At 38.1% G+C, this 27,211-nt stretch overlaps 1 protein-coding gene and 1 long non-coding RNA gene across 3 annotated transcripts in view; one reads left to right on the top strand and one right to left on the bottom strand.

Annotated features, from left to right (window-relative positions):
- LOC128914647 (uncharacterized) overlaps positions 1 to 27,211 on the top strand; it is a 100,846-nt gene that overhangs the window by 60,362 nt on the left and 13,273 nt on the right. The gene's annotated exons all lie outside the window — the stretch shown is intronic.
- AQP9 (aquaporin 9) overlaps positions 22,894 to 27,211 on the bottom strand; it is a 29,647-nt gene continuing 25,329 nt past the window's right edge. The window contains exon 6 of one of the 2 annotated variants that reach the window (XM_054213929.1): positions 22,894 to 26,634. In XM_054213929.1, coding sequence (XP_054069904.1) covers positions 26,472 to 26,634 — 163 coding nt within the window. In that variant the 3' untranslated portion in view covers positions 22,894 to 26,471. The remainder of the gene's footprint in view (positions 26,635 to 27,211) is intronic. The other variant, XM_054213928.1, reaches the window with a different exon arrangement.

Here is a 27,211-nt window from a genome sequence, read left to right as displayed (position 1 = left end):
ATTTTGTAGCACACCAATGCATCTGGGCAAGGAGAGTCTCAGAACCATGGCAGGGCTGGAAAAAATTGCCTGAAATGAGGTGTAAAGATGAATAAAGAATGATTTCCTTGTTTTAGCTTGAAGAAGAAAGTATTTTTTTCAAAAAGCAGGAAGATAAATTAGAAAGATTTGCAGCTAGTGTGAACGGTTCTATGTATATCCAATTAACAGAAAAAATACATCAAAATTTATGATGAATGATACGTCTGCTTCGTCCTATTCTCATTATACATACATCTGAAGTGGAACCAATGCTATTTATGAATAATTTAATTAAAGTGATGACAAGTATTATTTTTGTAGCATACAAAACTGTAAACATTAATTTAATAAGGCTGAGAATCATGAAATGCAATCTTAATTACTAGAAACCAGAATAATCAGCTGAACTGAGGCAGACAAGACAATTAACTCTTTAGAAAGGAGTTTACAGCTGCTAGGGTGGGACTAACATCCTAAGAGAGTTAGCATAGTCATTACTTTGAAGTGCACAATGTTTTGGAATAAACTATGAAACCACCATAAACTCCTTTCATTCCCCATGTCTTTTGAATATTCTACAGCCCTTAGAATTTCTCCCAATATCTTATGTTTCTGTTGTCTGCCAGCCCCAGGGCTTAGTAATAAATCTCCACGCCAGCTTTCCTTCCTAGTGGTGGCTAAGCTGTCTTCAGGTGAAACTACAGACTGGATGATACCCCTGGATCATTGCAGGCATTCGTGTCATGTTTTCCCTCTCCTATCTATAACTATCAAGGTCTGCTTAATAATGAGTAAAGTTTCTTGCATCTTGCACTCTCCTGGGAGGCCCTTCACTGGCTTGTCAGGTGGAAAACTTCTTCCAATTTCCCAACCATTCCCTGCTTTTAGTTGAGGACACTTTTTATAGCTTCTTCTTTGCTCAGGTTTTTACCCCTCACCCTGATTAATTAAACAAAACAAGCATACTCTGTACTATCAGGATAAGCAAAGCAGTTGTTAAAGCCTCCTTTTGTAAGATGGGCTTACCTTTCCCCTGATCATTATTTCTATTTGATTTTAGCTTTCTTTAATATTGGTACCAAGATTGTGCATGGCTTTCTGTCTGGCTGTAGGGGAGAACACTTTTCAAACTGGGTCACCCTCTGCAAGGGCAGACTTTTAGTCCAAGTTCAAAGTCAAAAGCATCAGAAAGCTGAGAGTTATCACCCTGAGAATAAAATATACGGAGCCTTTAAACCATAAACACGGTGCTTGACAGCATCTCTGTTACTTACAGCAGGATAAAATGACACCGTCTGCTCTGCAAGTGGCACTGCTTTTTTTCTCAGTGTGTTCATTTCTCTGCTTTTCATTCTCTGGTGCCTCATTTCTGACTCATCGTATGAACAGAGCAAAAGAAGAATTTGAGCTGGTAGCTGAGGCTTCATGTTTTTCTTCCAAAGTCACCACATTCACTCTCATCAGCCCTGCTGCCCCTGCGTGCCGAGGGCCAAGCGTTTTCCACTTCTGTAATTCCCTAAGTTGCAACAGGATTACAAAACAAGCAAAAGTGTGATTTAGTGGAGATGAAATTCTGATCCCAAATTACAGATGTGATAGACAAATTTAGATGACATTTACACTTTCCGAATAAAAGGGATGATTTAACCTTTGCCACAGTGTTTTAAGAGCTCAGATTTTGGAATACGGAATACTTATAATCATTAAATTAGGTAGAATATTCATTAGCATCACCAGTTCACATGTAAAACGATTTAAAATGAGAACGAGATTTAGAAGCTTATCTACTAACACACATAAAACTCACATGCTGGGGGGAAAAATCTTAATAAAGTGACATCTAGTGGCTACACACAGACATGACAGAAACTCTGAGAGGTTGGCCCAGAGCAGGGCTGTGCACAGCCTGTGTAATTCAAGGCAACACAGTTGCGGCAATAAAAGCAAGTGCCGTGTAATCTTGAAGGGAAAATACTTGAACGTAGCTTTTTAAAAACTCGGCTGGTAGCTGGCACTTTTCTCTCAGAGAACAGCCTATTTGTCCCTGGAACACAGGGCAAGTCACGTTCTAACATGAGAAGTGGGTCCTGCTGCAGTCTGTGAAATATTAACGTTTACTTCAATAGGCAAGGATTTCTGACCCCAAAATTTAATTCCAGATTTAATACTGACGAACACTGTGAACATAATTCCTCTTGACTTGAGTTTCTCTATCTGCAAACTAGAGACAACACAGGGAAAATTTTTGTTTCAGCATGGCTTTCCAGCAGTGCTTTATTAGGTCAGTTCTTACAAAACATTTGCCATTTTCAGATGGAAAATGCTACTAAGGAGCTTGATATTGTCAGATGTTCTAAAAACAGTCTTCTAATGCCAGGTAATTGAATTGATCACGCACAGGAGATGGAGAAGCTGGTATGCTGTTCAGACTAAAAGGAAAGAAAGTAAAGACAAGTATTGTTAAAACCATTTAAACTGTTAAATTTAGTCTTTCTCTCTCAGAAGTGATGCATTTGGAAGACTTTGGAGAGGACAATTCTGATTTCACCAGCTGTCCCAGTGTATTTGTTAGCTGATGTGTTTCACCTTTTAAAGGCTGACTTGGTCATGCTGTGTCGCCTTTTTTCTAAATCAGCAAAACTAGACATCTTTCTCCATAGCTTCACTAGGAAGACCAGCGTGCAGGAGTGAAGGCATTTAATGCACTGTGTACCAGTACAACAGAACTGTCCTGTGTTTCAGACAGTGACTATGGCCAAAGTCCAGTTTACGCAAATAAACTAGAGGGGCATCAGCCAGCAGAGCTGATCGGTCAGGATCTGGCTGACCGACACAGCTATGGAACACCTGGAACGACAGTGCTGCTTCTCTCACCAATGCACTCAGCAGTATGATGCTGCTAGGATTGGGAATGCTTCCCAATGCTTCCCATCTAAGTATCCTGCTGAAATTTTTTTTCTTCTAGGTTTATTAAAAAATAATATTTATTTTTTCATTTTTAATTGTTAGCGCAAATTTTGCTGCTCTTGACATTTTCAGTGTGTACCAAAGTTTCCCTTCCAATTTTATTTTGTGTTTTATGTTTTCTTGAAAGTTAATAGGTTTTTTTAATGCAATTCCAGCTTGAGGGAATATAAGGGAAGTAGAATTTGGTGGCATAAAGTGCTGAAATAGTACAAATTTCAGCAATATCTGAAATGCCTGTTGCTCCTTAGTTTGAATATATAGTGTCTATATTAGTTTTATTTCATTCCATGTACATTCATCAGCTTTGTGTCTCTTCAACAATGGCAACTTAATAAGTCATGTTTGCCAGAAGCACTGAAGTTTGTATGTCATCAAGAGCAGTTTTACACAGAAGATGGATATTCCAGGGCTCTTAAATATAACCAACTAAAAATATGACTGTAACTTATTAAATTTGCTGTTTATATGTAACAGAACTATGTTTGTCTTGGAATTTCTATAAGAAAATACATGTATTTTTTCCCAGAAAGCAACATATTGTTAAACAACCTTGCACACTAAGGATCATATCACAGTTTCTGGTGGTTTATGTGGTGCATCTCTTATTTTAAAGAATTATTATTTCCATAGGAAGTTTCAATGATAATCAGTAAGGTTTGACAGTAAGTTTTAATGACAGAAAATAGAATTGTGCCTTTATATGGACAGACAACTGATTTCCTGATAGGCAAAAAATGTCTGATGGCACTTCAGAACTGACTGAGGGGTTGTTTTTGTACAGAATTAATCTATGTTGAACCATATGATTAAATTCAGACTTGGTCTCAAGTTGAAGTGTTTTGTGCAACTGTGAATCCATGGGGTTTTAGAAGTCATACTGTAGGAATCAGAAAATTTAGAAGTGCTGGAAACAGTCACTTCACAGAAATGAGAATCTAAACTGTGTGGAGTTTTATCTTCAAGTGTGAGTCCAAGAGAGACATTGGTTTTCATGTCCCTCACCCCTCCCCAGCTCCTCCTCCTTCTCTCCCTTCAGCCAGTATCAGATTATAAATGGATGCAAAGGCTTCTTGCTAGCTCTAAGCAAATGCCCCAATTCCAGTTCTTCAGGAATTCTGTGTCATGATTTTACTCCTTGGTTCTGGCCTAGTTGGAGTGCTAGGTGAGTCACTCGCTTTGAACTCGTGTTATGAAAACAGGGCAGGGGGATCAGTTTGTAAAGACTACCTACAGAATATGTTGTAGTGGTGGCCAGAGAATAATGTAATGCTGGGAAACACAGAGAAATTATTTCCTATTTTACCACAGTCTTTAAAACAGAAAGGCAATGACTACTGTGTTAAGGACTCAAAGCATACTGGCAAACTGCTTGATAGGGCACATAAGGACATCCCACAATCCAGTCTTCACAATCCTTCTTAAACAAGAGGAAGAAGCAAACTATTGCATTCTGTCATTAGACAAATATTCATTTCTCAAATATAACAGTACTGAGTATTTTATTGAAACTTCTAGACATCAGCCTGCACTCTCCTTATGTTCAGGGTTTTACAAGCTGTTTCCATTACAAAAAGAAATCGATGCTGAAGCCAGACAGTTAATTGGGTAAATCCTTTTTATTTGCCGAAAAAATGTAGGCAAAATGCTGTTCCTCTCAACACAGTAGGCAGATTCCTTGTTTATGCTTCCCAAACCTTCTTTTCCAGAAACCACTCTGCTTATAAAGCTTTCTCTGAGGAAGATGATTCTTTCACTTCCTCTTTTCTTTTGTTTGGTTTTGTTTGTTTGTTGTTGTTTTTTTAAATTGTTTCTCATTCATTAGGGCGAGAAGAGTTTTTCAGCCATATAGAACTTCTAAATCCAACCCTTTGAAAGGTCTGTTCATTTGTGCTGTCTTCTGTGAGAGTGAATTTCCTATTAGTCTATATTTTGCAAGGAATACTCATTATTGATACTAATCATGGATCAGTAGAAAGCATAATCTCCACTGTCTGTATAATTAATGCAACTGTTGGACAGTTGCTGTAATCAGAAGAATGTGCTCCTGTTTTTGGTTTGTTTGTGGGTTTTTTTTCTTCAGGATGTGTAAGACAGGACAAAAACTTGTCCATTCAATGGCCAAATGGTATGAGAGAACGTGCTTCACAAAGGGATAAGTATCATCCAGTGAGTTTTATGGAGGGAAAAGCTGTCTGTAATAAAAAAGCTGCCCAGCTGCTCTTTATGCAGAAATTGCCCCATGTATTATTCAGGTTGTCACATCTGTCATAGGTCCACTGAAAGAGATTAAATTTTAGGTATGCAGATAAACTACACACTTTTCAATTTATGTTAACTGATACTGAGAGTCAGTGTTCAAATTGTGTTCTTAATTTTTGGTGGCATCAGCTCATTTACATGAAAGTTGAACCAGTTGAAGAGATCAATTTAGGAGCTCTCAGCGGTCCTCCCAAACTCTCATTCTCTACCATGATGAAAGTACCGTGCAGCACAAATATCTGGTCACGTTGCCCATAGGAGCTTGGACTGCAGCACACACAGACTATCTGTATAGCAAACTTGGGAATCAAGAAGCTTTTGCACAGGTTAGTCGTTTGAGTCACTTGACTTCCCAAAGGGCCACTGCTACTATTAGTATCTGAAACAGCTGATGTAAAACCTAGATTGCATCTGCTTCAGTCACACCTCTTGTTGGCACTGCGTAGGAGCCCAGATGGAGCGGCTGCTGCTTACCTACCCTTCCTGAGCACCAGTGCTGCATCACAACCCGCTTTTTAGCAACTGCGGGGAGACAGGGACAGGAGGTCCAGCAAATTAACCATAATTTTAAAGTGTGCTGTCCTTTCTATATAATGTCTGTCTCATAATTCTTTCCCTTGCCGTAGAGTTAGAGCAGTTTTACATGTGAAAAGCCATCCTGTTTCCTGTTCAAAAAAGAAAGAAATGAGAATTTCTAAATTACTGAATATTTCTTTGTGAGGCAAATCCAAACATAAACCACATCATTACTGATCACAGTGGTGTAATTCCTGTTGTGGAGAAGTTAATTTTGGATTTTTTAAAGCAAAAAAAGTCCATTTCATTTGAATTTTCAGGGCTTTATGACCAGCAGAGGCTCAATTGCATTTCAGAGAGGTAATTTTTTCACTCATACTTTTGTTCTGTGAAGTGCAGATCAGAGCCAGCTCTGTAAAGTGGAACAGGCCAAAGCCACACTCCTAGCTATGGTCCTCTCTTAAACCCTTTTTACAAAGTGCTGTTTGAACACTTTTTTAATCTCATCTTTTCTGCACACGTGATACACCCTTTCTCTGAAATACGTTCCCATTCTGGTGACTGGTGTTGCTCTTTGAGACTACCCCTGAAGAGTGTCTCTGAGTTTTGGAGCTATAGCTCTGCCTTGCAAAATTTGAAAAAATAAGTACTATTGTGGTTTTATTTTTAAAATCAGTACCTGATGCTCCAGATAATCTAGGTTCTACATAAGATGATTTTTGCTAATTAATAATGGACTGTGAGATTTCCTAGGTGGCTGTTAAGAAATGCATTTATTGAAGTCAAATGGTTACACAATTGTTGTAAAATTTTGGAGCAGCAGAATGCATTTCAGTAGGCAGAATTTGAAATAATTAATTCTGTAAAATAAAGAAAAGGCAAGCTGGAGGGTATTGTCATTCCTTTAAAGTAACCCCTCCTGGAAAGTTCTTTGCATTACTATTCATCTGATTGATACTGTGTGGGAGGAAGGGTTTTATTTAGAAAGATGCAGCTGAAGGCTCAGTTTGCACGCTGTTAGGTGTGTGCAATTTTATTGAAGTAAATGGAGTCCTGCACAGGAACCAAGCTCTTAGACCGCTGTAGCTCATGCTATTTCCCAATGCCTACAGAAACCCCTCCAATTCCATCCTCTATGTGCGTTACAGAACAAACAGGCAGAGCAAACAAAAAGTACCTTTGACTCTTCAAATACAGGCAGTACTTGTTTGCAATAGGAGGTGGCCAGCTCTGTGTCACCTAGGGAGAGGTAAGTAGCACCCAGTTCTTCACAGATCTGCCACTTGTTGCACTGATATTCTGTAGAAGGCCACACTATCAGATTTTCTTACTCCATCTCTGTAATTTGAATGGAAAACATTTCATTTGTAATGAATATGAAAGTTTCCATTGATACCAATGGTCTTTAAATCAGGAGCTTGTTGTGTAATCAAACATGGAGAGAGGATGAGAATATAGATGTTAAACAGAATGGGTTTGGCTATAACACAAAGACTGAATTATATTTAAAAAGAAAATCTGGTTGGCAGTTATGTAAGACTATTTTATCATGTTTGTTTATGACTTGGGAAAGGAGGAGAGCTTGGCAAGGAAATGTTTTGTTCTAAATCCTAGTAAGCATGTTCATATGCCAAAAATGCTGTTCTGTCTACTTTTCATTTTTCTAAATTCTGGAGACATCAGAAAATACCCGCCTGTGTGTTTGTGGACATTTATTCTGTTGTGAAACTGTAGATTCATCATGTGAATATGAAATCAAAAGATCAAATAATTAAGTATCACAGCTATTTCACACGTACGTGTTGAAAACTTAAAGTTTTCTCAGTATGCATTCTGAAGAGAAAAATACCCAATTCAGTAGAAATATTGCCTTGATTTTCCATTCATTTATATGACTTCTACATTATTGCAACCTTAATTGTTTCATTGCGCTTCGTCCCGATATACCACATTGCAAATGAAAACAGAATCGGCTCTATATGCTTCTGCAGACTTTCACTGGGTTTTGGTAGGTTGCTGATTTAGTTGGAGAGCCATAATCTCAGAAGAATACTAATCAAGTCATCTTTATCAAAAATATCTCAATGTCTTGCAGACATTTTTCATAACTTATTTGGCACGTTGGCTGATTTGTGCATTGGGCTTCAGTCTGCTGTAGACTAATACAAACCATCTATAAAGAGCTGGAAATGAGGTTTTATTAGAAATTGTATTTACTAAAGGCAGTTTTCTTAACTGTCTTTGCATATACATCAAGAGCATGGTGATAGTAAAACAGAGCCATTCCATCATTTTCTAGATGGCCATAAGCATATGGTGAATTGAAGGGAATGTTTCTCTCAGACTTTTTTCTCTCCTAGAGCACCTGTAGCAAAGATTAGTGTGAATGACTCATAAGCCATATCTACATAAACAGTTTTAAACCCATACACTGTATGAACAACTGTCTCTAAGAATATAGCATTAAAATTATTAGAACAGGTATTTTTGAAGTATCAGTTCTTTACATGTATTACATTTTCATTTTTATGTTCTTAAATGTATTGCACACCCTGAAGAGAAATTACAAATTCATATTCTATTGGGGATTGAAAGAAATAACTTACAGTTCCTGCACTATCAGTGCAAAATTTGAGTAAAACATCCTTCATTAGAACGTTTATGTTTCACATCTGTACATTGGGAGACCTCAGGTTAGATAGTTCACAGAGTCTGAGATCTAAAGAAGCTGACAAGTATCCTTTTAAGATGGATTTATTGCATAATGTGTCTCAACTAACCTGACTGAGGGGAACAGTTTATGGAGTCCCAATTTATAGAGTTTATGGAGTCCCGGTTTCTGCTTTGAGTTGCAAGAGCAATTGCAGCATATTTCATACTGAGAGGCAGTGAATGATTCTGTCCTCTGGGGCAGAATTCTGTTTCTACTTTACTTTTGTAGTGATTTTGTAGTGAGGAATGTCCAACCTTTAGTATCCAACACACAGCAATGAAAATAATACATGCAAGTGTTTGAACAGCTTGGGTAGCAGCTGGTAAATGGTGTGTAGGAAGGTTTGTTCTCTTGTCCATGTACGTGCTAAATACTTACTGGTCCCCACCTTTTAAATATGAAATACTAAATAATGAAATTTAAAGCAGTAGAAGCTCTTAGGAAAAATGTGCTTTTATGTAATATGTGTCTCATATTTCATTATGCAATGACGATACACCTATATGTCAAGACAGGACTTAAAATTTAATCTTCACTCCCATACTAGACATTAATTTGGACTTTATGTGAATCCAAGGGCATTCAAACATATTTTGAAAAACATTGTTTGGCCAGCTGTCTATAATTAGCAAAGGAACTGAATAACACATCAGTAGTAATGAAAAACCTATCAAATATTTGTACTAACCAACTTTAAACCTCAGCAAGTATAAGAATCCTGTAGTGGAACATTTACCAATTATTTTCTACCATATGGGCTAAACAGGAATGATGAAAATAAGTTTTAATACGTGGTTTAAATGCTGTAGAACCAATAAGATATGTAGGTAATGTGCTAAAAAGAAGAAAGTACAATCCAAGAAACCATACCTTTTAATTAAGTTTATGATGAAGTAATTTGGTGTTGGAATAACTTCTCATGCATTTTCAGAGGGGAGAAGAAACAGTTTGCCTACATCCCATTATTAAATAAATTCTGTAATGGATTATAAATGAAAATTCTGAAATTAACATTTCAGAATTTCTCATGTTTAAAATCTATAGCAATTCATCATTTGATAGGGAATACAGAGATTCTAATTAGGTTATTTTACAAAACATTTAATGTAGAAATCATTCAGTGAGAGTGCTTTCTAATTGTAGAAATGTGCCTGTGTGAGCTACATCAAATAGGTGTACTTGTGCCAAACGCTGTTCCCTGCTGTTCCTGAATATTCATTTGGAATTCCTGGACTGGCTTGCTACCTTGCATTTGTTTGACGATGGCTGGGGTGTTGATGGAACCAGCTGCTGTCCCAGCTATGCTGTGCTTGCCCCAGCCAGGTGCCATGGGTTGCGGTCCTGCCTGTGCTGTGGTTGCTCACAGCTTCCCTCACCAAGCAGCCCTTCTCTTACTGCTCCCTGACCATGAATTCAAGAAAGGATGGAAAGATTCCTATAAAGGAACAGGGGAATTTCTAGAAAGCTGCAGAAAAATTCATACAAAGTGAGGGGAGAAATACTAGAAAGCATCAGGAACAGGCCCAGAAAGCAGCACGTGAATTCCTAGAATACTCTGTCAAAGTTCAAAGAAAGTCTAGGAGAAATTTCTGGAAAACAGTCAGGACATTCCTAGAAAGCACCAGGTGAATGCCTAGAAAGTATGAGGATTTCTAGAGTCTAGATGGGGAAGCCCTAGAAAGTAGTGGGGAAATTCCTAGAAAGCAGTGAATGAATTGGTAGAAAGCAGAACGTGAATTCCTAGAAAGCCTCAGGAATATTGTTAAATGGACTGATGTAATTCCTAGAAAGCACAAGGAGAAATCTAAGAGAGCTCTTGAAAATTTCCAGAGTAAGGATTTCCCAGCAAGCTGCAGAAAAAGTATTTGGAAGTGCCAGAAAATACCAGCATTGGTTAAAGATCCAGTTTTCTTTATAAATCTTCAGAAAATATAATTTTTATACCTTTAAGCACAGCATCTTGTTTTGCTCGAAAACTTGATACTCCATACTGGCCTTAGAAGTTCTTCCTTTTAATTGTTTTATTGCAAATATTCTCTCTCTCATCACGAGGAATTGTGATTTCACAGTCAGCAGCTTGTGATTTCAGACGAAGGAGAAGGAAATGGAACTCATGAACTTCCAGGAAAAAAAACACTTGCTGTCACACAAACCTTCTTAATAAATGAAAAACAGGGAAGCAGGAAAAAAGAATAAAAATAACATAGGCTCTCAGCAGACTCAGTGAGATTGTTTTACATGAGAACTTAGTGGTTCTTAATGAATTACATGAATCTATTAAAATATACTGTCCATTTTTCAGTGTATAATGTCCCAACTTTCTGTGTAAAATACATGACTAATCTGATTTGAAATGATTTAGGAAGGTGCCAAAATAGTAATCACATATAGACACATGTGAAGGCTAAGGTGAATGTCCAAAGCAGTGCCTGCCTACACCTGACTATTTTCACCTAATTGTGTGAAAATTCTTCCCTACCATTGCCTTCCAAAGCCTTGTTGATTGAAATGTTTTTCCCTTTGTTCTTGTGCGTCAGCGTGATCCAGCAGACTGGGCCCCCCGACCGCATCTCTGCCAGGCCCTGCTCTTGCTTGTCCTCTTCCAAGCAGGAGTCTCAACAGCCCAGTTTACTTCTGTGTCTGCTTTCCCATTGAACCAGAGCTCCCCAACCACTGTGCAGCACTGTGAGATTCGTGAGCAAAAAGCACTAGTACTTGGTGGCTAACTAAATAGAATTCTTCAGGAAGAATTCTTTTCATTTCAATAGACTTTGTGCCTGAGCAGGCCCTGCAGGTTATGCTAATGTGGACATTTAATAAATATATATTCCTTGGGGAACCTAATAACTAGATTTTCATACCAATGACTGATGAATGCACCACAGGGCTTGACCTGGCTAAAGGCATTTAAAATATTGGCCATGTTGAATAGTTACAAGCCGACATATGAATCTCTTGGGGCGTATTCCTTCTAGATAGGAAGTTCCCCATTGTAAATGGTTTCCCTGCTTTAAGGCACCAGACTTTTAATTCAGCCTTTATTGCAAATGCGTCTGGTTAATGTTAAATTAAAACACTCCAGGAAATCTGTACTTTTCACTGTATTTGTTATTTATGTAAATCTTTGGACAGCGTCCATTGCTCCAAGATCAAGTTAATTGGAAACATAGAGCAACAGGCGTGAACACAGTCCCAGCAGAGCATTCTGTGTCTGATGCTGAACTGTTAATCTTTATTATTCTTCTAAGACATTCTCCAGATTTCCACACTGTGAAATCTTCAGATGCCAGGTGAAGGCACAGTCTTTTATACTGAATTTCATTTTTTTTCTGAAGACTATTCCTATTCAGCAAATCATTTTAGGTAAACATTGGAAGTCAGGTTGATTTAAAATGAAATCCGTGCTCTGTTGATTTGGGGCTTTGGGCTGCATTTGAAAGGTTTGTGTAGATTGAGAGGTCAGACTCCATGACTAAGGCCACAGATGCTATTCTGATTCGCATGTCTGTGGCCTGTGGAATGTGATTGTCTGAATGAATGACAACATACAGCACAGCTCTGCTGTCTCTCTGTGATGTTTTCAGTGACATTTTATACTGATGAAAGGCTTTGTAGACTCCTCCCAGGTTTTATAGTAGGTCAGCTCTCTGCTGCGTGAGACCATTTTCTCCATTGCAGGTTTGCGTAGCTTTGACAAAACGTTTCTCTGCTTGGCTGAAACACTTTCAGCATAACGCAGCCCAACATGTTTGCCCAGAAAACAGCACCGCAGCAGCAGCACTAAGTAACCATGGCTAGGGATACAGAGAATTTAGGAACTATCGTTTGGCTATATATTTTCTTCCTTTGATGAGTCTATTTGGGTGAAGTAGCTTATTCTGCATTGAAATGCTTTTCCCAGCCTAGTTATATTGATTCCAAGTTTAACAAATCATATGTTACCTGCCAGCATAGCCTGACCAGCAAAAACTCTAACGTATGTGCACCTTAACCACAAAGTTAACCAGCTGTTGGTGTGCTGAGGCTGTGATAGTTAGGAAGATATTTTGATCAAGAGAAATTCAGGCAGAAGACCAGGCCACTCAAAGTGCCTTCTTGGGACTGAGCTTCCCCACGTATAATGTGCCACTCAACTCACAGAATTGCTTGAGAATCACAAGATTCTCTGACAACCAAAAGTGAGATCTAAAGTTGGTGTTTGTATCATAAAGTTTCCCTTAAGTAGGACACGGTGATGACAGCGAGGGAGGAAGTTTTTTCTTTGATTTCAGGCATTGCCATGGCAGTTTGCAGATGTTAATTTTCAGGAAAAGAAGTTTTCATGGAAATGAGATGTAGTTGCAGAGAGGGGCTTTTACTTTTCATACTGGTTTTGAAACTGGTGTAGGGCTGAGAAGTGCCACATGCTAAAGTAAGGTAATTAGGATTCAGCCCCCAGTTGCTTAATCAAGAATTACAAAGATTAGCAAAAAGTAACAGCATGTTTTTACTTTGTGAAGTAAAACACAAAAGTTACCACAGGACAGCCCAGCCCCTAAATGTTCCAAGGTGTTCCTTGGCCAATTAACTTCAGGAGCAGGTGAGGCAAATTAGCCCCAGCTGAAGCCTTATTAATATAACTCCTGGCACCCAAGCTAGTATCTTCAGCCAGGCATGCAAAAACTGTGCTGCTGCCTTTGGAGAACTGCAGCTTTTCTAGATAACAAATTCTGCTCAGGTACCCCAGGATGCAGGTATGTGCATTTAGTTAAAGTCTTTAGTGCTTCCACTTTTGAGGATTTTTGCTCAAAGTCATATAGTCATCTCCCTCCCTCTCTTTCGACCGCAGCTGTATCTTGTTTTCTTTGCCTTTTGGCAAGTACGGCTGGTCAGCCTGAAAAAGCAGAGAAGAGGTCTCCTGCATTTGCAAAGCAACTGCTAAATTTGATGAGGGTACCTGCATTGTGTTTCTCTCAGTTTGTATGCTGTAGCAGCTCTTCCAAAATGCTTGACAGCTTTTGAGCTTTATTTCATTGTAAGTATTCATAATTTTAGGGATCACTGTCTTTCTCCACAGATCTCATAGACTTCATCAGGTACTTGGTTCCTTTTTGTGACTTTCCTTCTGCAATATGTGTAGTCCCAACATCAAGGAGGCATATCTGTGTTTTCTTCTCAGATAAAAGGTATGCTTTTTAAAAAGTATTCAGTGCCTGGACTACTTCATTGTTATTTAAAGACTTAGTCCCAACTTTTGATAATTTTTTTGTTTCATGTAGACAGTGGTTGTTTGGTGGCCTTGACTTTGGAGGAATTTGAGAGTAAACTACAGGTTATTTTTTAAAAATCAAATTCAAACTGTGAAAGGAAATAAAAATTTATATAACTTATATTTCAAAACTGCACTGACTGTATTTTCTAATATATGTGCATCTTTTGGTTTTGCAGTCATAAGGACCTGAGAATTATAATCAAATTAAAATCCTGAAAGCACTGCTTGGTTTTTTTTTTTCTTTTTTCAAGATGGGGAAGATGAATATGATATTTGAAAGTGTCTTGGAGGAGGTCAAACATGGTTTATGTATATAAGAGGGGTTAAGTAAACTGTGTCAAGATTTTTTTGCAACATGTTTCACCGAGACTAAATATAACATGTCATCAGGCCTTTATGGGCTAACATTTATAGAAAGTATAAATTACGTATAAAGAGAAGACCAGGCAACTTCTTTAAATATTGCACATTTCCAAAGAGTTTGACTGAAGCACACTATTCTAATGGACTGCTTACTGCTGACAGTACTGGCTGTTATTGTGAGATAAACAGGTTAAATATTGACTATCTAATTTTAGTTGCTATGATTGTAAGTGGGCAACTACTAAAATATGCAAGTATATCTTGTAAGTCTAGATCAAAACAATCTAGTATGAAAGGAATGATTAATTATACATGAAATGTGTGAATACCTCAGAAAACGCATTTTTATACTAGGAAGTATTGAGATAGGGAAAGTAGATAGATGTTTTATGTGTGCCCATGGAGAACCTGATTCAAAACTCAATGAAAACAGTGGGCTTACTTTCAGTGGGAATAAAGTCCTAAATTAATGCACTGCACTAATTCCTATGGCAAGTATGGACCTGGTCAATTCAAAACCATGGCCCTCCAGTGGGCTCCAAACAGTCGGGGAGATCTTTCAGGAACCTAAAAATTCTAATGCATGTCTTGTATTTGGAGATATGTTCCGTCCATTTGGTATGACTCAACTTTTAGAGCTTTTTGAAGTATATTTCATTTTCTTATGTGAACTTCAAACCATGCATAAGTTTATTTTTAATTATTTAGAGAATTTTGGAGTATCTTTTCATACTCTTTTGTTTACTTCAAACAAAACCACCTATTAAAGCTGAGGCAAAAGTGTGAGAATGTGATCTCATTTGAGTTTTAATTCTTTCTCTGAACATAATGTAAAACAAAAAGAACTCCTGGAACACAAATATACAGGTTGTACTGTAACATTAGTTTCAGCTATCCTGGGAACTCATTAGTTTCTCATTATATCTTTGGTCTAAACATAATTTTCTATTAAGTAATTAAGCAGTGAACTTCCTATCCTGTTTGTCATAATAATATGCTTAAGTACATATAATTCTCTGCTGGTGAATGGTACTGTGGAAACGTTGCTCTGATTAAAAACCATGAGTTGATAAGGAAGAAATTAGCGTGACAGAAAATTTGTGGTCCCGCAAGATCAAATGCCATTTTTTAGCAACACTGGGCAACGTACTAAGACTATACATTATATATAGCTTTCAATATTAGTCTACACAATTAGCCTATCTTTTCTTGTAGTATAATCAAATTTTTTGATAACTTTTCACTTTCATAGTGCTCCTATATGACAAGGGTAAAGAACTTACAGCACAAGTAATCTCTTTATTGGCTGACTTACATGATTTTTCTTCTATTTGGTCTCTGCAAGATATTTTCTGGACGTGTGTTACAGTTTAATCCAGTGACTTTTGTTTGGACTAGATTTTTGATTCCTGGACTCCTGAATTTTTCTTATTGAAAAACCTATATATAAACCACCTGGAAACTAAAAAATTTCAATACACTGAGGACAAAATGTTTAAAAGATGTCAATGACATAGGGTTCATGTATTCTCTACTGTTTTAAAGTGTCCTCAATACTGAGAAGACATAGCATTTGCAAAGGGGGGGGGCAAATAAAATTTATGAGGGAAAAGTTTAAAATATATGATGTGTACTTCTAATTCCATTATTTTTAGAGGCTGAAAAGAGGAAAAGTCAAATTTATTATAGTTCAAATATTCTCTTTTTGAAAAATTGAGCAAGAAAATATTTTGGTTTATTTTGGAGTTTTCTAATAAATCCAAAAATATAATTTTGGATGAAGACCCAGTTTGAATGCACACTTAGTAGATAGCATAATTTTTGCCCAGCTGGCCTTTAAACAGTCATGCTTCCATATACTTCATTCACGCCAGCAACCTGCTTTATACCTGCAAAGCCTTATTCCTGTTTTATATACAGTCTGTTCTGAATGTGGGTGCACATAACATCACTCAGGGGTCATAAGAAAATGCTTTTTTCCTAGTACAAACCTTGAGGAAGAGAGTTGTGTGTAGGTTTCTGTAACTCGGATGCTGAACTCAGCAGATCTTTGCAATTCGTCTGCAACTATTACAGGTTGTGTAGCCCTCCTTGTCACAGCTAGGCTGATAGCTTTCTCCACCCTTTTGTAGAGAGCTTACTTTTGTGGTGTTCAGGAGATAGAAGTCATTTTAAGAGGCTGTTCTGTTTTTCATGGTAATTCTGTCTCTGTAATTTTTTGGCCCTTCAACACTGAATAGGAAAAAGTAGTTATCCCTTAGGAAAAGCTCAGATATTGACTAAGGAGTAAACCATTAGATCAGACTGTTGCTGACATGAGATATTCCGATACGCTATTTCAATAATGAGCACTTGCTTTGCTTTAAAGATTTTATTAAGGTTCCCAGGAGGGCAAAACAACCAATCAGCTTAATGATGAGCTCTCCAGCTCACTCTGGAGCATGTAGTTCATGTTACTGTACGGGTCACTTTACCACATTCTGGCTCCTGCCCTGCAGCTGCATTAGCTGGTAGCGTAATGGAAGCAGCCCATTCCCCCAACAGTCTCTTGTGTACAAAGGTAACTGTTCTTTTCTATCTTTAAAAGTACTTCCAAACTGGTGACACTCTCTTTTTTTTTTTTTTTTTTTAATACAAGTACAAAAAATAACCTAATAATAGAACAGTAGCTGGAATGTGAGCTACTTAACATGGATTAATGTGTTTATTAAAAATCTTGGGATTTTGGATAGTCTTGTGAGATACACATGACCTTTTCATGATAATCCCCAGAGATACTAGTCATACTGTCCAAAAGCAGCATAAAGTAGTTCAGTCTCATACAAACAACATAATTAAGGGCACTTTGAGCCTGGTAATGGGATACGAACATAGCAATCTGCTCAAATCATCTTTCCAAGTATACCATTGTTGTCAAATATTGCAATTAGTGCAAGGGGTTTATTTCTCTGGATATAAGTAAGTTTTGTGCTTTCATTGTTGAATATAAAGAATCAGTTTCTTCTCTTAGTAAGCTTATGCTAAATGCTACTCTGTGTAACAAGGAACCAGAATCTGCCTCTGAAACTCTGTGCGTGGTTTATGGTGATCTCAGTTTACTGGAAGTCTGTCCAGTCATAAAAGACAGCCATCACTCTCGGCATTCCTTGGAAACTGTATTATTAGCAGTCTCACCAGAGGGGTCGAGGACTGCACAAATGACATAGGTTAATCTGTCTCCCCTACAACAAAGGGCTACGTTTGGGGTCAAGGATTATTGTGAAGCAGCAGAGAGAAGCTGCATATCCTATTATCGTCCCCAATACTATGGGGCCTCATCATTGTGCTTAGCATCATACAAACATGTAACAAAAAAATGTCTGCACTCAGACCTTAAAGTCTAATCATTATCCTCCCCATCTGGGTGCAGGACTCAAGTGACTTAAGTGAGGCATCTCCTATTTGTGTTACATTTGCTCACTCCATTTCGTACTTATGCTGCTGCTGATTACAGAAGCCACCTCTGTAAAAACAGTAGGATCAATAGACCTTGCTCTTAAAAATTAATATTTAATAAGCTGATAGCACTTGAAAAATCTTCTAATTAAGACATTCACATAAGCAAACAGCTTAATAAAGTACAGGCATAGTCCATATATTTCAAGACTGAGACGGATAAATAACTTTTTTTTAATTAACGTGATCTTGCCGTACTCATCACATTTACTATGTATATTTTACGTCAAAATAATATGTTTCTGTAGCACGTCACAGTCTTCAAAAAATAATAGTAAGTAATTGTGATAAACAGCACCCTGTCCAAATCAAACTTTTAAAAACAGGCTTTGTTAAAAAAAAAAAAAAAAAATCTACTGGTTGAGTACAGCTGATTACTAAAGCTTACAAGTGCTGTGGCTTTTGATACGTAAGTAACTGAAAGGTTTCTAGGGGGTGTTGCACTGTTGATGTTCTGGAGGAAAAAAAAAAAGGTTTCTTTAAAGGGCTGCCTTCCACCAGGAACTGCTCTTTGCCAGGTAAACGCTCGTGGCAGCATCTTCAGCGACTTATATTCACCTCTTCTGTATGTATTTGTAGCATCCCTTGGTCAAAGTTGCCCAGCAGAGGAATCACGTGCCTGAAGTACCTCCTTATGCTTCAGTGGTACATTTGCTACAATATAATTTTTTTTTCTGCCCAAGCTTTTATCTGACCCTTATTGCAGAACAGCTGGACACCCACAGTCAGCACTGCACCCCTCCTTGGTAGGCCCGCCATCCTCTTCCTCTCACACCAGTGAAGCTGAGGTACCACTACAGCCTCCGTGCTAGACGTTGCTTTTGATAAAGCTGTCCTACAGAATGAAGGACTATTCTGACAGTGGAAAAAATCTTCCCAAAGCCACTGTAAGAGAAAGGTTTGTGGGATGAAGCCCTCTAGGATGGGCTGAGCAGCTGCAGTTTTTTTGGAAGCCTGGTGTGTAACACATTGCTCTTCTACAGTCAGATGCACCACCTGCAGGGAGTCAGGGAGCTTTGCTGTTTGTACCAAAGCTGAGGAGCGAGATGATCATGAAAGAGGACGTGTTTACCATCAGATCAAATAAAAGCACACAAGAAAGGACTGTGTTTGTGTTTACTAAAAAAAAAAAGGCAAAAAGAAATATGAGAAAGTTCAGAAGCATTGGAACAGAGCACTACGCCTTCAGGGACATCAGGAAAAATGATGACAGAAGCAAAGTTCATAGCCAGAGGCTATGGTGTTATAAATCTATGAAAGAAAAGTAAGTTTGGAAGTAAAGCAAACTAAGTATTTTTGGGCATGGTTATCTCAGTCATAATGTTAAAATGCCATCAAAAAGGCTCGGATTGTAGCAGTTCCTTTACAACATTTAATTTTTATGAATTGTATATACTTGCTGTTTGGGAATGGAGTGAAGTTTCTATATCTGAAGAGAGATTTTTTTTTTTTTCCAGGTTAGGTATGCTCTAAATTTTACTTAATATTTTTAGGGACATATGTTTTTTTCTGGCTTTCTAATTTCTAATGAAATTACCTGAAACCAGATGTACAAATAAGAACTCTGTTAACCTTAAACACTTTCCACCCAGAATCTGGAAGACAAGCTTATTCTTACTGATTTTTGCACCATATCCTGTAACAGAGTGTAGCTAAGTACCCAGTTTCTCAGGGTCGATCTTGTATAGCAAATAAAATCCACCAATGCCTGAGCTACATCTCTTTTTCTAGGATTTTCCCTTGGGGGAAATCGAAATCCCATGTACTGTAGATCTCCCTTAGTGAGATAACTGTTGTTCTGCTGGGTTGCTGTAAGCAACACATCTCATCAAAAGCAAGAAAAAGAGTGTAATTGCCAGGTGAATTGTTGGACAACAAGTTTACTAGCAGTATACACTTTGAATTTGTATGGAACCATATGCATTTTGAAATACACCTTGAAATTGGTTTTTTTGGCTTCATGGAAATGGAATATTTTAGATGGGGCCTGGTGCTCAATGGATATGAGAGATCAGTGGCGCACAGTCAAGAGGGGAGCCCTTGAGAGAACTGGCCTGCTGACAGTTGTGCTAGAAAACCAGATAAAAGACTTCGAAGAAGAAAAGGCTACAGATTCACTTGCAGGCAGGGTAAATAGTTTAGGTAGATTTTTGTCCTTTGTTTTAAAGCTGTACTGTTCAGTTTCTTGTGTTTCTCTAATTTCAAAGAACTACCTATTTGACAGCAAATAGGGCTATTAATGGCTTCCAGTATTCTGTAGCTTTTAGTATTTTCTCTTTTTGTGACAGAGCAGATTGAAATGTTTGTAGTTATATCCATGTTTTGTTCAGCCATCACACTTGCTTGGATCAGAAGCCTCAGAAGTGCTAGTGCGGTTTGCATATACATTCCGTTTGCAAACGGCCTGTGTCTTCGAAGCATTCTTCTGTGAAGACTATTCATAGGTGTGAAGAATATGTGTTTCTGAGTCAAGATTTGTCTGTTGTTGCTTTCCTTCCCCAAGACTTGCTGGAGCAGCCTTTGCACTTGCTTTGTCTCCTGGGATTCCATGGTAATCTGGCAGATGGATTTATGTCTCTATTTGTGTTTCTGATAGCTGTTCTTCAGTGCTAGCATCTTCAAAAACATGTGTTTCTATAGCCTGAAAAGCATGAACCCGCTGGGGATTACATGTGTATGAGATGAAATTCTCTCTGCACTGAAGCCAAACAGGCTTTCTTCCTTAGATGGCAAAATGGTTACGTAGAAGAAGTTTTCTGCAGTGCATTGCCATCAGTTGCCAATGTCTTGAACATCTGAGACGGAAATGAAGATACAACAATTCTGGTCTTGGTACTGTGCAGTTTAAATGGAAAGGTCCTTACTGCCCCTTGTGAGGGGCTGCAGCAGGGCTCATGGGGCTGGAAATTAATTCAAGAAAGTTACTACTGTGCTTGCCCTTTTCCCCACTGATATTTGCATTCTTTTTTTCCTCTTTTTTTTGTTTGTTTTACTTTGTTTCAATAATCTGAAAATGTTAAAATACTCAAATTTTGCTCCTTTACTATGGAAAAAACCACCACTGCAGTTTATTCCTGTTATTGTCAAATAGAATTTATTTTATTAGTCTACTTAAAAGGCATTTACAAAACACCCAGCTCTCTAATTTACCAATTTATTTTTTTTTTGCCAAGCTTGTGCTGCTGCTTTGACTTTGTGCTTATTATTTGATGCCTCCATCATGCTACAGAAAATGTTGCATCTCTTCAATTCTGATTGAGATTGTTCATTTCCTTTTGTTCAGACGCTGACTTTTCAAGTCTTAATGTACTGTTTGCTTTGTTGCTTTTCCAGTCACAGTCCTGTTAATAACTGGAAGGCAGGCAAGGCTTCCTGAGACGAGCTGTGCAGTGAAACAAAGTACTTTCATTTCTGAGGGCGTGAAAAGTATCCTTCAACTACTAGACTATTATGTGCCTAATGCTGAGGAAATAGTAGTACTCATGTGCCTAAACTGGTCCTCTTGGTGATACTGAGAATGTTTGAATTTGCGTCCAAGACAGAAGTGTTTTCTGATAGGTGAACAAAAAGACAGTCTTCTGATGGTGTTATTTCATACCGTTGTCTCTTTATTTTCATATTCCTCAGTAAAATGTGTGCTATTTTCTGAAGTAACCAAGCATTTATCAATCAGCTGACCTCTGTCCAAAAGGGCTTGCTTTGTTTAACCAGCCTTTGAAGTTTTCTCTCTTCTTTATTATGGCTTTATTTGTCAGTGTAGCACATAGCAGGATCTTTACTCTCAGTTTCTGGATGGTTGAATTTCTGGATGGTGTGAAAGGAAAGCTTGATTTCTAATAATTTAAAGCAGACTGCTCTGTCCCTAGGCAGGTCGGAGAGAGACCATATTAGTCCATTCCCCTGTTGTGGAAAAGGAGTTAACTGGGTTATCTGGCCAGAAAGCTTGATCACCGCTGATTTAAAGTGCTGTAATATTGTGTTCCCTATCTTAGGAACAACCTTTGAAGGAAGTAGTGGTCAGCAAAGAGAGAAAAATAACATGAGTGTGCCACGTCTAGCTTCATACTATATGGATTTCTTTAATATTTGATTCAAATACACAAAGAAATGCCAATGGCTAGAAGTATTTACCTACTACTTTCTCCTCTGAGACTATGCCATTAGAGTGTGCAAATAAGCAGAAAGACACTAGCACTCACAGTACAATAATAAGAGGGTGTTTTTTTTAACAGGTTGTAAGTGCAAATTGGAGATAAAACCCCAAACTACTAACTGATGTGCAGAGAATAATTTTTTCTGGATAATCTTGGTTATTTTTAATAGTGGTTTGAAAAAGGAAGGCTTTCAAATTTGTACATGTTTGCAAGAAGTAATCTGTTACGCAATAGCAATTGTACTAAACAGAAAAAGAGCAGCTGTTACTGGAAGTTACAGTTAATTGTTATATTTTCCAGCACAAGGTTGTTTGGTGGGAACAGTGGGGAAAAAATGCAAGCAACTGCCAAAAAACAAGCGTGTGAGGTGAAACTTGAATTTGCTCTCATGAGAACTTTCTAAGATTCATAAGTAACTGAGAAAAGCATGCTGCATTTAAATCTCTGGAGATGTATTGTACTGTATAGAAACAGAGCACAGCGCACAGTGTTGGCAGGAGAAAGAAAGGAGAACAGAAAATCAGAGAGACTGAGGGGAAGGTAAGGGTCATTAGGATGGATAGAGGATAAAATGCCTGCTGCCACTTCAAATTGAGTTGTTGGTTTTATTTGTGTTGGTGTTTTTTTCTTTTTTTGTGGCTTCCTGAGTAAATTTGAAGCTTCTAATATTTCCCTCTTCCCCCTGTGCCTGCAGAACAGGTTTTCATGTGATTTTTAAATGGAACAAGCAAAGCATGTCCCTGTTACAAATCTGTAGAGTAGAAGATAGATAAATTAGCTTGGGGCACTTTGTAAGCGCTGTAGGCCAAATCTGATTGATATATGCATGCCTTAAAAGCAATCTCTGAAGAGGGACTTAAGCAAAATATCCCACCTAGGTTCTGGCTATCGTTAGACCTGTGGGAAAGCTGTGGCAGAAAGCATCCCCAGGCAGGAACAGGGGAAGGTCCAGAGACAAAGGGCCTGGCTCTCTCGTTGCACGGGTCCCTCCTGGCCCAGCAATGGCCATTACTCACCTGAGAGTATTTCGGTGCTGTGGTGCTACTTCTGACCCACAAAATCTGCCACAGCGGCTGCACTCTGGGAATACAGCTTGTTAGTCAATGTGTTCTTCCAGCACAAGGCTATAAAACATTGTAAGTCATAATAGGCGGCTATTTATTTCTTAATATGTCCTTAGGTGCCAGAGGGGGGATTTGTTTATAAAAATAAAAATAGTACTGGAATGCATTTATTAGGGATTGACTGTATTTATTTGGAACTACAGCACATTCATACAGATCCATGGTTCAAAAGTACAAGAAAGTACAGTTTCCAGTATACTCTGAGCTCGATTCTCCGAGCACTTATCCTTGCCTGTATTGCCTCCTGTTGTGAATAATTCCACTGGCTTCTATGAAACAACATGCAGTAGCCAACCTTTAACCCAGTACTATTTGCAGGATCACTCTCCAAATTACTTCAGTACTAAGTTTAGCTCTAAAGAACAAACACATTGCCCAAAAAGAACAAACACAGCCCGAAAGTTGAGCAATGCTCTGAAAATGAATTTTTTTCAACATTAAAACGATCAAGCCTGATTACTATTAATTCATTAAGCAGAATGTCTTACAGCTGGAAAAACTGTTTCTTGTTACCAACTGTATTATATTAATTCAATATGAGTGCAACCACTGAATATCAGTTGATATTAGAAAATTGCATAGTTCATGCAAAGTAAAAATAGTTTTTTTGTTTTGCGCAAAACAATCATGATGTCTGTGAAAGCTTATGGCATGAGATGATTATTATTGTTCCCTTTATATTATGGAGATACTGTTCATGGCTCTGTAGTTAAAACTCAACTGAGTTTTGTCCCTAAAGCAGGAATTCAGTCTTATGCTTATAAATGTAAATTATGTCAAATCTGAGACAGGGCTATAACACCTTGTTCCTGAATGAAATTCTGGGGTTTATGAAGTCAGTACGAATTGTAGTATTAGTACCATGCATCTTCAAAGAATTTAAAAACCTACTAAATGACTAATTGAAGTTTAAGAATGAGTTATTTAAGCAAGCATAGGGTTGACAACAACTTATTGAGAGCATATTTTACATATTGCTGTGCTATCACTCTATTGTGTCACTGCTTATGATGTGAATGTTGATAACTTCAAACAAGTAAATATCACTTATACAGAATTTCAGTGCATAGGAATGTCATGAATAGGAGAAACAAATCATGTTGACTTACAGGCAAAACCTGTTTTCATCAGAAGGATTTTGAGAAAACATACAACTTTATGTACCCTGGCCAACGCACAGACACACAGCAAGTGTGAGCTGGTCACTCAGTAGGTTGTAGAAATAAACTTCTCATTCCTGACCAGTATTCTTCTTTTCCCCATGTTTTCCATGGTGTATTAAAGGACACAATATCGTGAGGTGTATGAAGCCTACAGACTATACAAAATTCTAGCACAATAAGTGATAATTTGCCTCTACCATTTTGAACAAAATCAGTTACTTCTCTTAATTGGCTGTCTGTTTTTATTTTCTGCACAGACATTTCATGTTAGATGTTGGCATCAGTGGAAGAGTATGTGCCTTTCAGACCTGAGGGCAGCCCTCTGGCTGTTCCTACCTATGTAATCCCTCTGCTGACAGAGATGGCTGGCGGCCACCTAGGAGTGCTCCTGCCAGGTATCACCAAGGGGTGCGAGACAGCTCTCATTGCAAGGGGGAGCAAAAGGAGGCTCAGTCTGCAATTGCTTTTACACACCATCTTGTTTTATGTAGTGGGATTTATCAATTTGCAGGACAGATGAACTAGCTTGTCTGTGCTGCCAATATAAGATCTGCAGTTAGGAATCATTTCCACTTTGTACTCTTGATTCTCCTGTATTTGCCTCTGCTTGGGTTGAGGACTGATTCTGTAAACCCTCTTTCTTGTTATTGAGGCCCTCCAGATAATGATACTATGCAGTCAAATGTGAATGGGTTATAGCTATATCTGTTTTTAACCCACCGCAGAGAAACACTGAATCAAATGAGCATTTTGCACAGGGCTGATATGGTTGCTGGTCAGCCTAAGTTCGTTACAGTTCTGTAAGTTTTATTCAAAAATATAATTAAAATTGGAACTATACTGCCCCAAGTGTACCACATCATCTGACTTACAGCTGCAGCAAGCAAAGTTTTGCTTGACCTGATAGTTCTATGCCTTTGCTGCCAACAATTGAGCGCAGCATACCAGGGAGCATGATAAAGACACATGGTGACACAGGCCTGATCTGCCCGAACGCTGAGGCAGATTCTCACCACAGTATGTTCCAAAACACTTGTGTGGATACCTCACCAAAATGTGTGGTTACTGGCATCACAAAGGGTTCCTCCCGTCAGGACCGATACCAGAAAAAATTGTGGAATGCTAGGGAGCAGAATTGTAGGAGTACAAAGGGAAGAATGTGCTAAAATGAGTGCATTGAACTTGGTACCCTGAAGTTTTGCCATGAAAATAGCTCAGGAGCGTCACTGAATAGGATGTCTATTTATTCATGATCACCACCACCAATCATATATATATATATGTATACATATTACAAATGAACTTTGATTTAATTGGCTAGATTCAATTCACAATGACTAAGCAGAAATAACTTAATTATTCAAGGCTGGATATTTAGGGAGTGGTGTATGTCCAACCACTTCTCTTTAGCAAGAGAGAACCCATGCTTCAGAACTCTGATGAGGAGCTGGCCTTCCCTGGGGAATTTAGAACTAGGACTAGGTCTGACACCAGTTTCTAATTTTAATTACTGCTACAAAAATAAAAATTACTCCCATAAAGCTGATGAAATCCCCCCCATGTGGATCACCAGCAGAAGGCCTCTTTAAAGCTTATACAGGCATAGGCCTTGTGCTGACCTCTGCACAGCATTAGCCTCTGTTGCTGGCCCATCTCCACAGGGATTCATTTTATCCAGAAAGCACAGCGGAAGAGGTTCATACTGATATTCTAGGTTAGGATTTTAATATTGGGTAGCATAAAGGTCAAGTAAATAGTTTAAAAATAACTGGACATTATTGTTATGAAGAACCTGTGCAGAAGTACAGCTTTGTCTTTTTGGTGTTGATCTTATAACACACATTTTTTAGCTTTTGTGATCGCATTCCAAGTTACTAAACCTCATCACTGATAAGTTGATTCCTTGCTGTTCAATTAGTGACTTCATAAAAGTTTAGCAAGTTATTTAGAACCACTTCAGTTGACATTTAGGCAATTCAGGTATTGTTTTGAATTTTCAGGCAGCCATTCTTAAGTAATGGCTCTAAGACGTGAGCAGTGCTCTTGCACGTTAATTCATCACTGAACAAATTAACTACCTGTGCATCCCATTTTGTAAAAATATCTCATCTATTTTCCGTTAATTAGGCAACATGATTAAGATCATATGTGTTGAATTAGCAGGTCAGTGCATCATCTCACTACAATTTAATGTAGGAGATGACTTGTTCTGAAAGCCATATGAAAAGAACAACAATTTACTGCTCCTATTCCCAAATTCCCAGTTTTTAATGTGATCAGCCTGAAGTTTCATAGAAAGAGGTCAGTTTTGATCTTGTCTTTTATATAGATTTTCTGCTTTGAAATGTGAATTTCTACTTGAGGCATACAGGTTTTATAAAATGGTCCAAGCAATCATTTGCATAAAAACTACACAACAGAATGAGAGAGAAAATTCTTCACTTCTTACTCCACATTGGTCAGTTCGTATTTGTCATACACATCATTTTCTTCTCCTGGTTGAGTGTCTGAGTGATGAATTTCAATAAAAACAATATAGGTCATTGCTCCAAGTACACCTCCCAGCATAGGTGCAACTATAGGGACCCACCACCAATTATTTCCAGCCCTGTAAGGAAAAAAAAAAAAAAATAGTGAACAAGAGTTATCGTTATTTGTTACTCTAGTGAAGAGTATTCGGCAGTGAACAGATACAGTGCTGTGACACTCACTATACTGTAGACCTTTCTATTTTGTCTCCTGTTTCTGTAAATGGATGACACCCCTGTCTGTCCTGCCCATGTTGCGACTGAAAAGCTGAGTAACAGCCACCAGGTATGTTGGCCTAGTGCTGTACTCGCGCCTTAGCAAATAAGGCCTCTCTACTGCATGTCTGGTTTGGGGGCAGGGGATAACTTCTCCCTTGTGGAAAATGGGCTTCATTGATTTACAATGAAATGAACTGGGACATATTTATTGCACAGCAATCTTGACTGGTGCTGTTGCCAGATGCTCATGAATAGGTTTTTCAGGAGTGATTAATGCAGATGCATGTTGCAAAAATGGGTTATCTCATCTGAATGGAGATTTGCAGATTGAGGCCTGCAATAGTATACACAGTGTTCCTCTTGACAAGTATAATAGATTATACTTGATTTTGAGTATATTTGCCTTAAGGAATGTAATAGAACACTGTAAAAAAAACC

This window comes from Rissa tridactyla, chromosome 9, assembly GCF_028500815.1.
Source record: "Rissa tridactyla isolate bRisTri1 chromosome 9, bRisTri1.patW.cur.20221130, whole genome shotgun sequence".
Lineage (NCBI taxonomy): Eukaryota > Metazoa > Chordata > Aves > Charadriiformes > Laridae > Rissa > Rissa tridactyla.
Note: the sequence above shows the minus strand (reverse complement) of the source record. Positions and strands in the feature narration are given on the sequence as shown.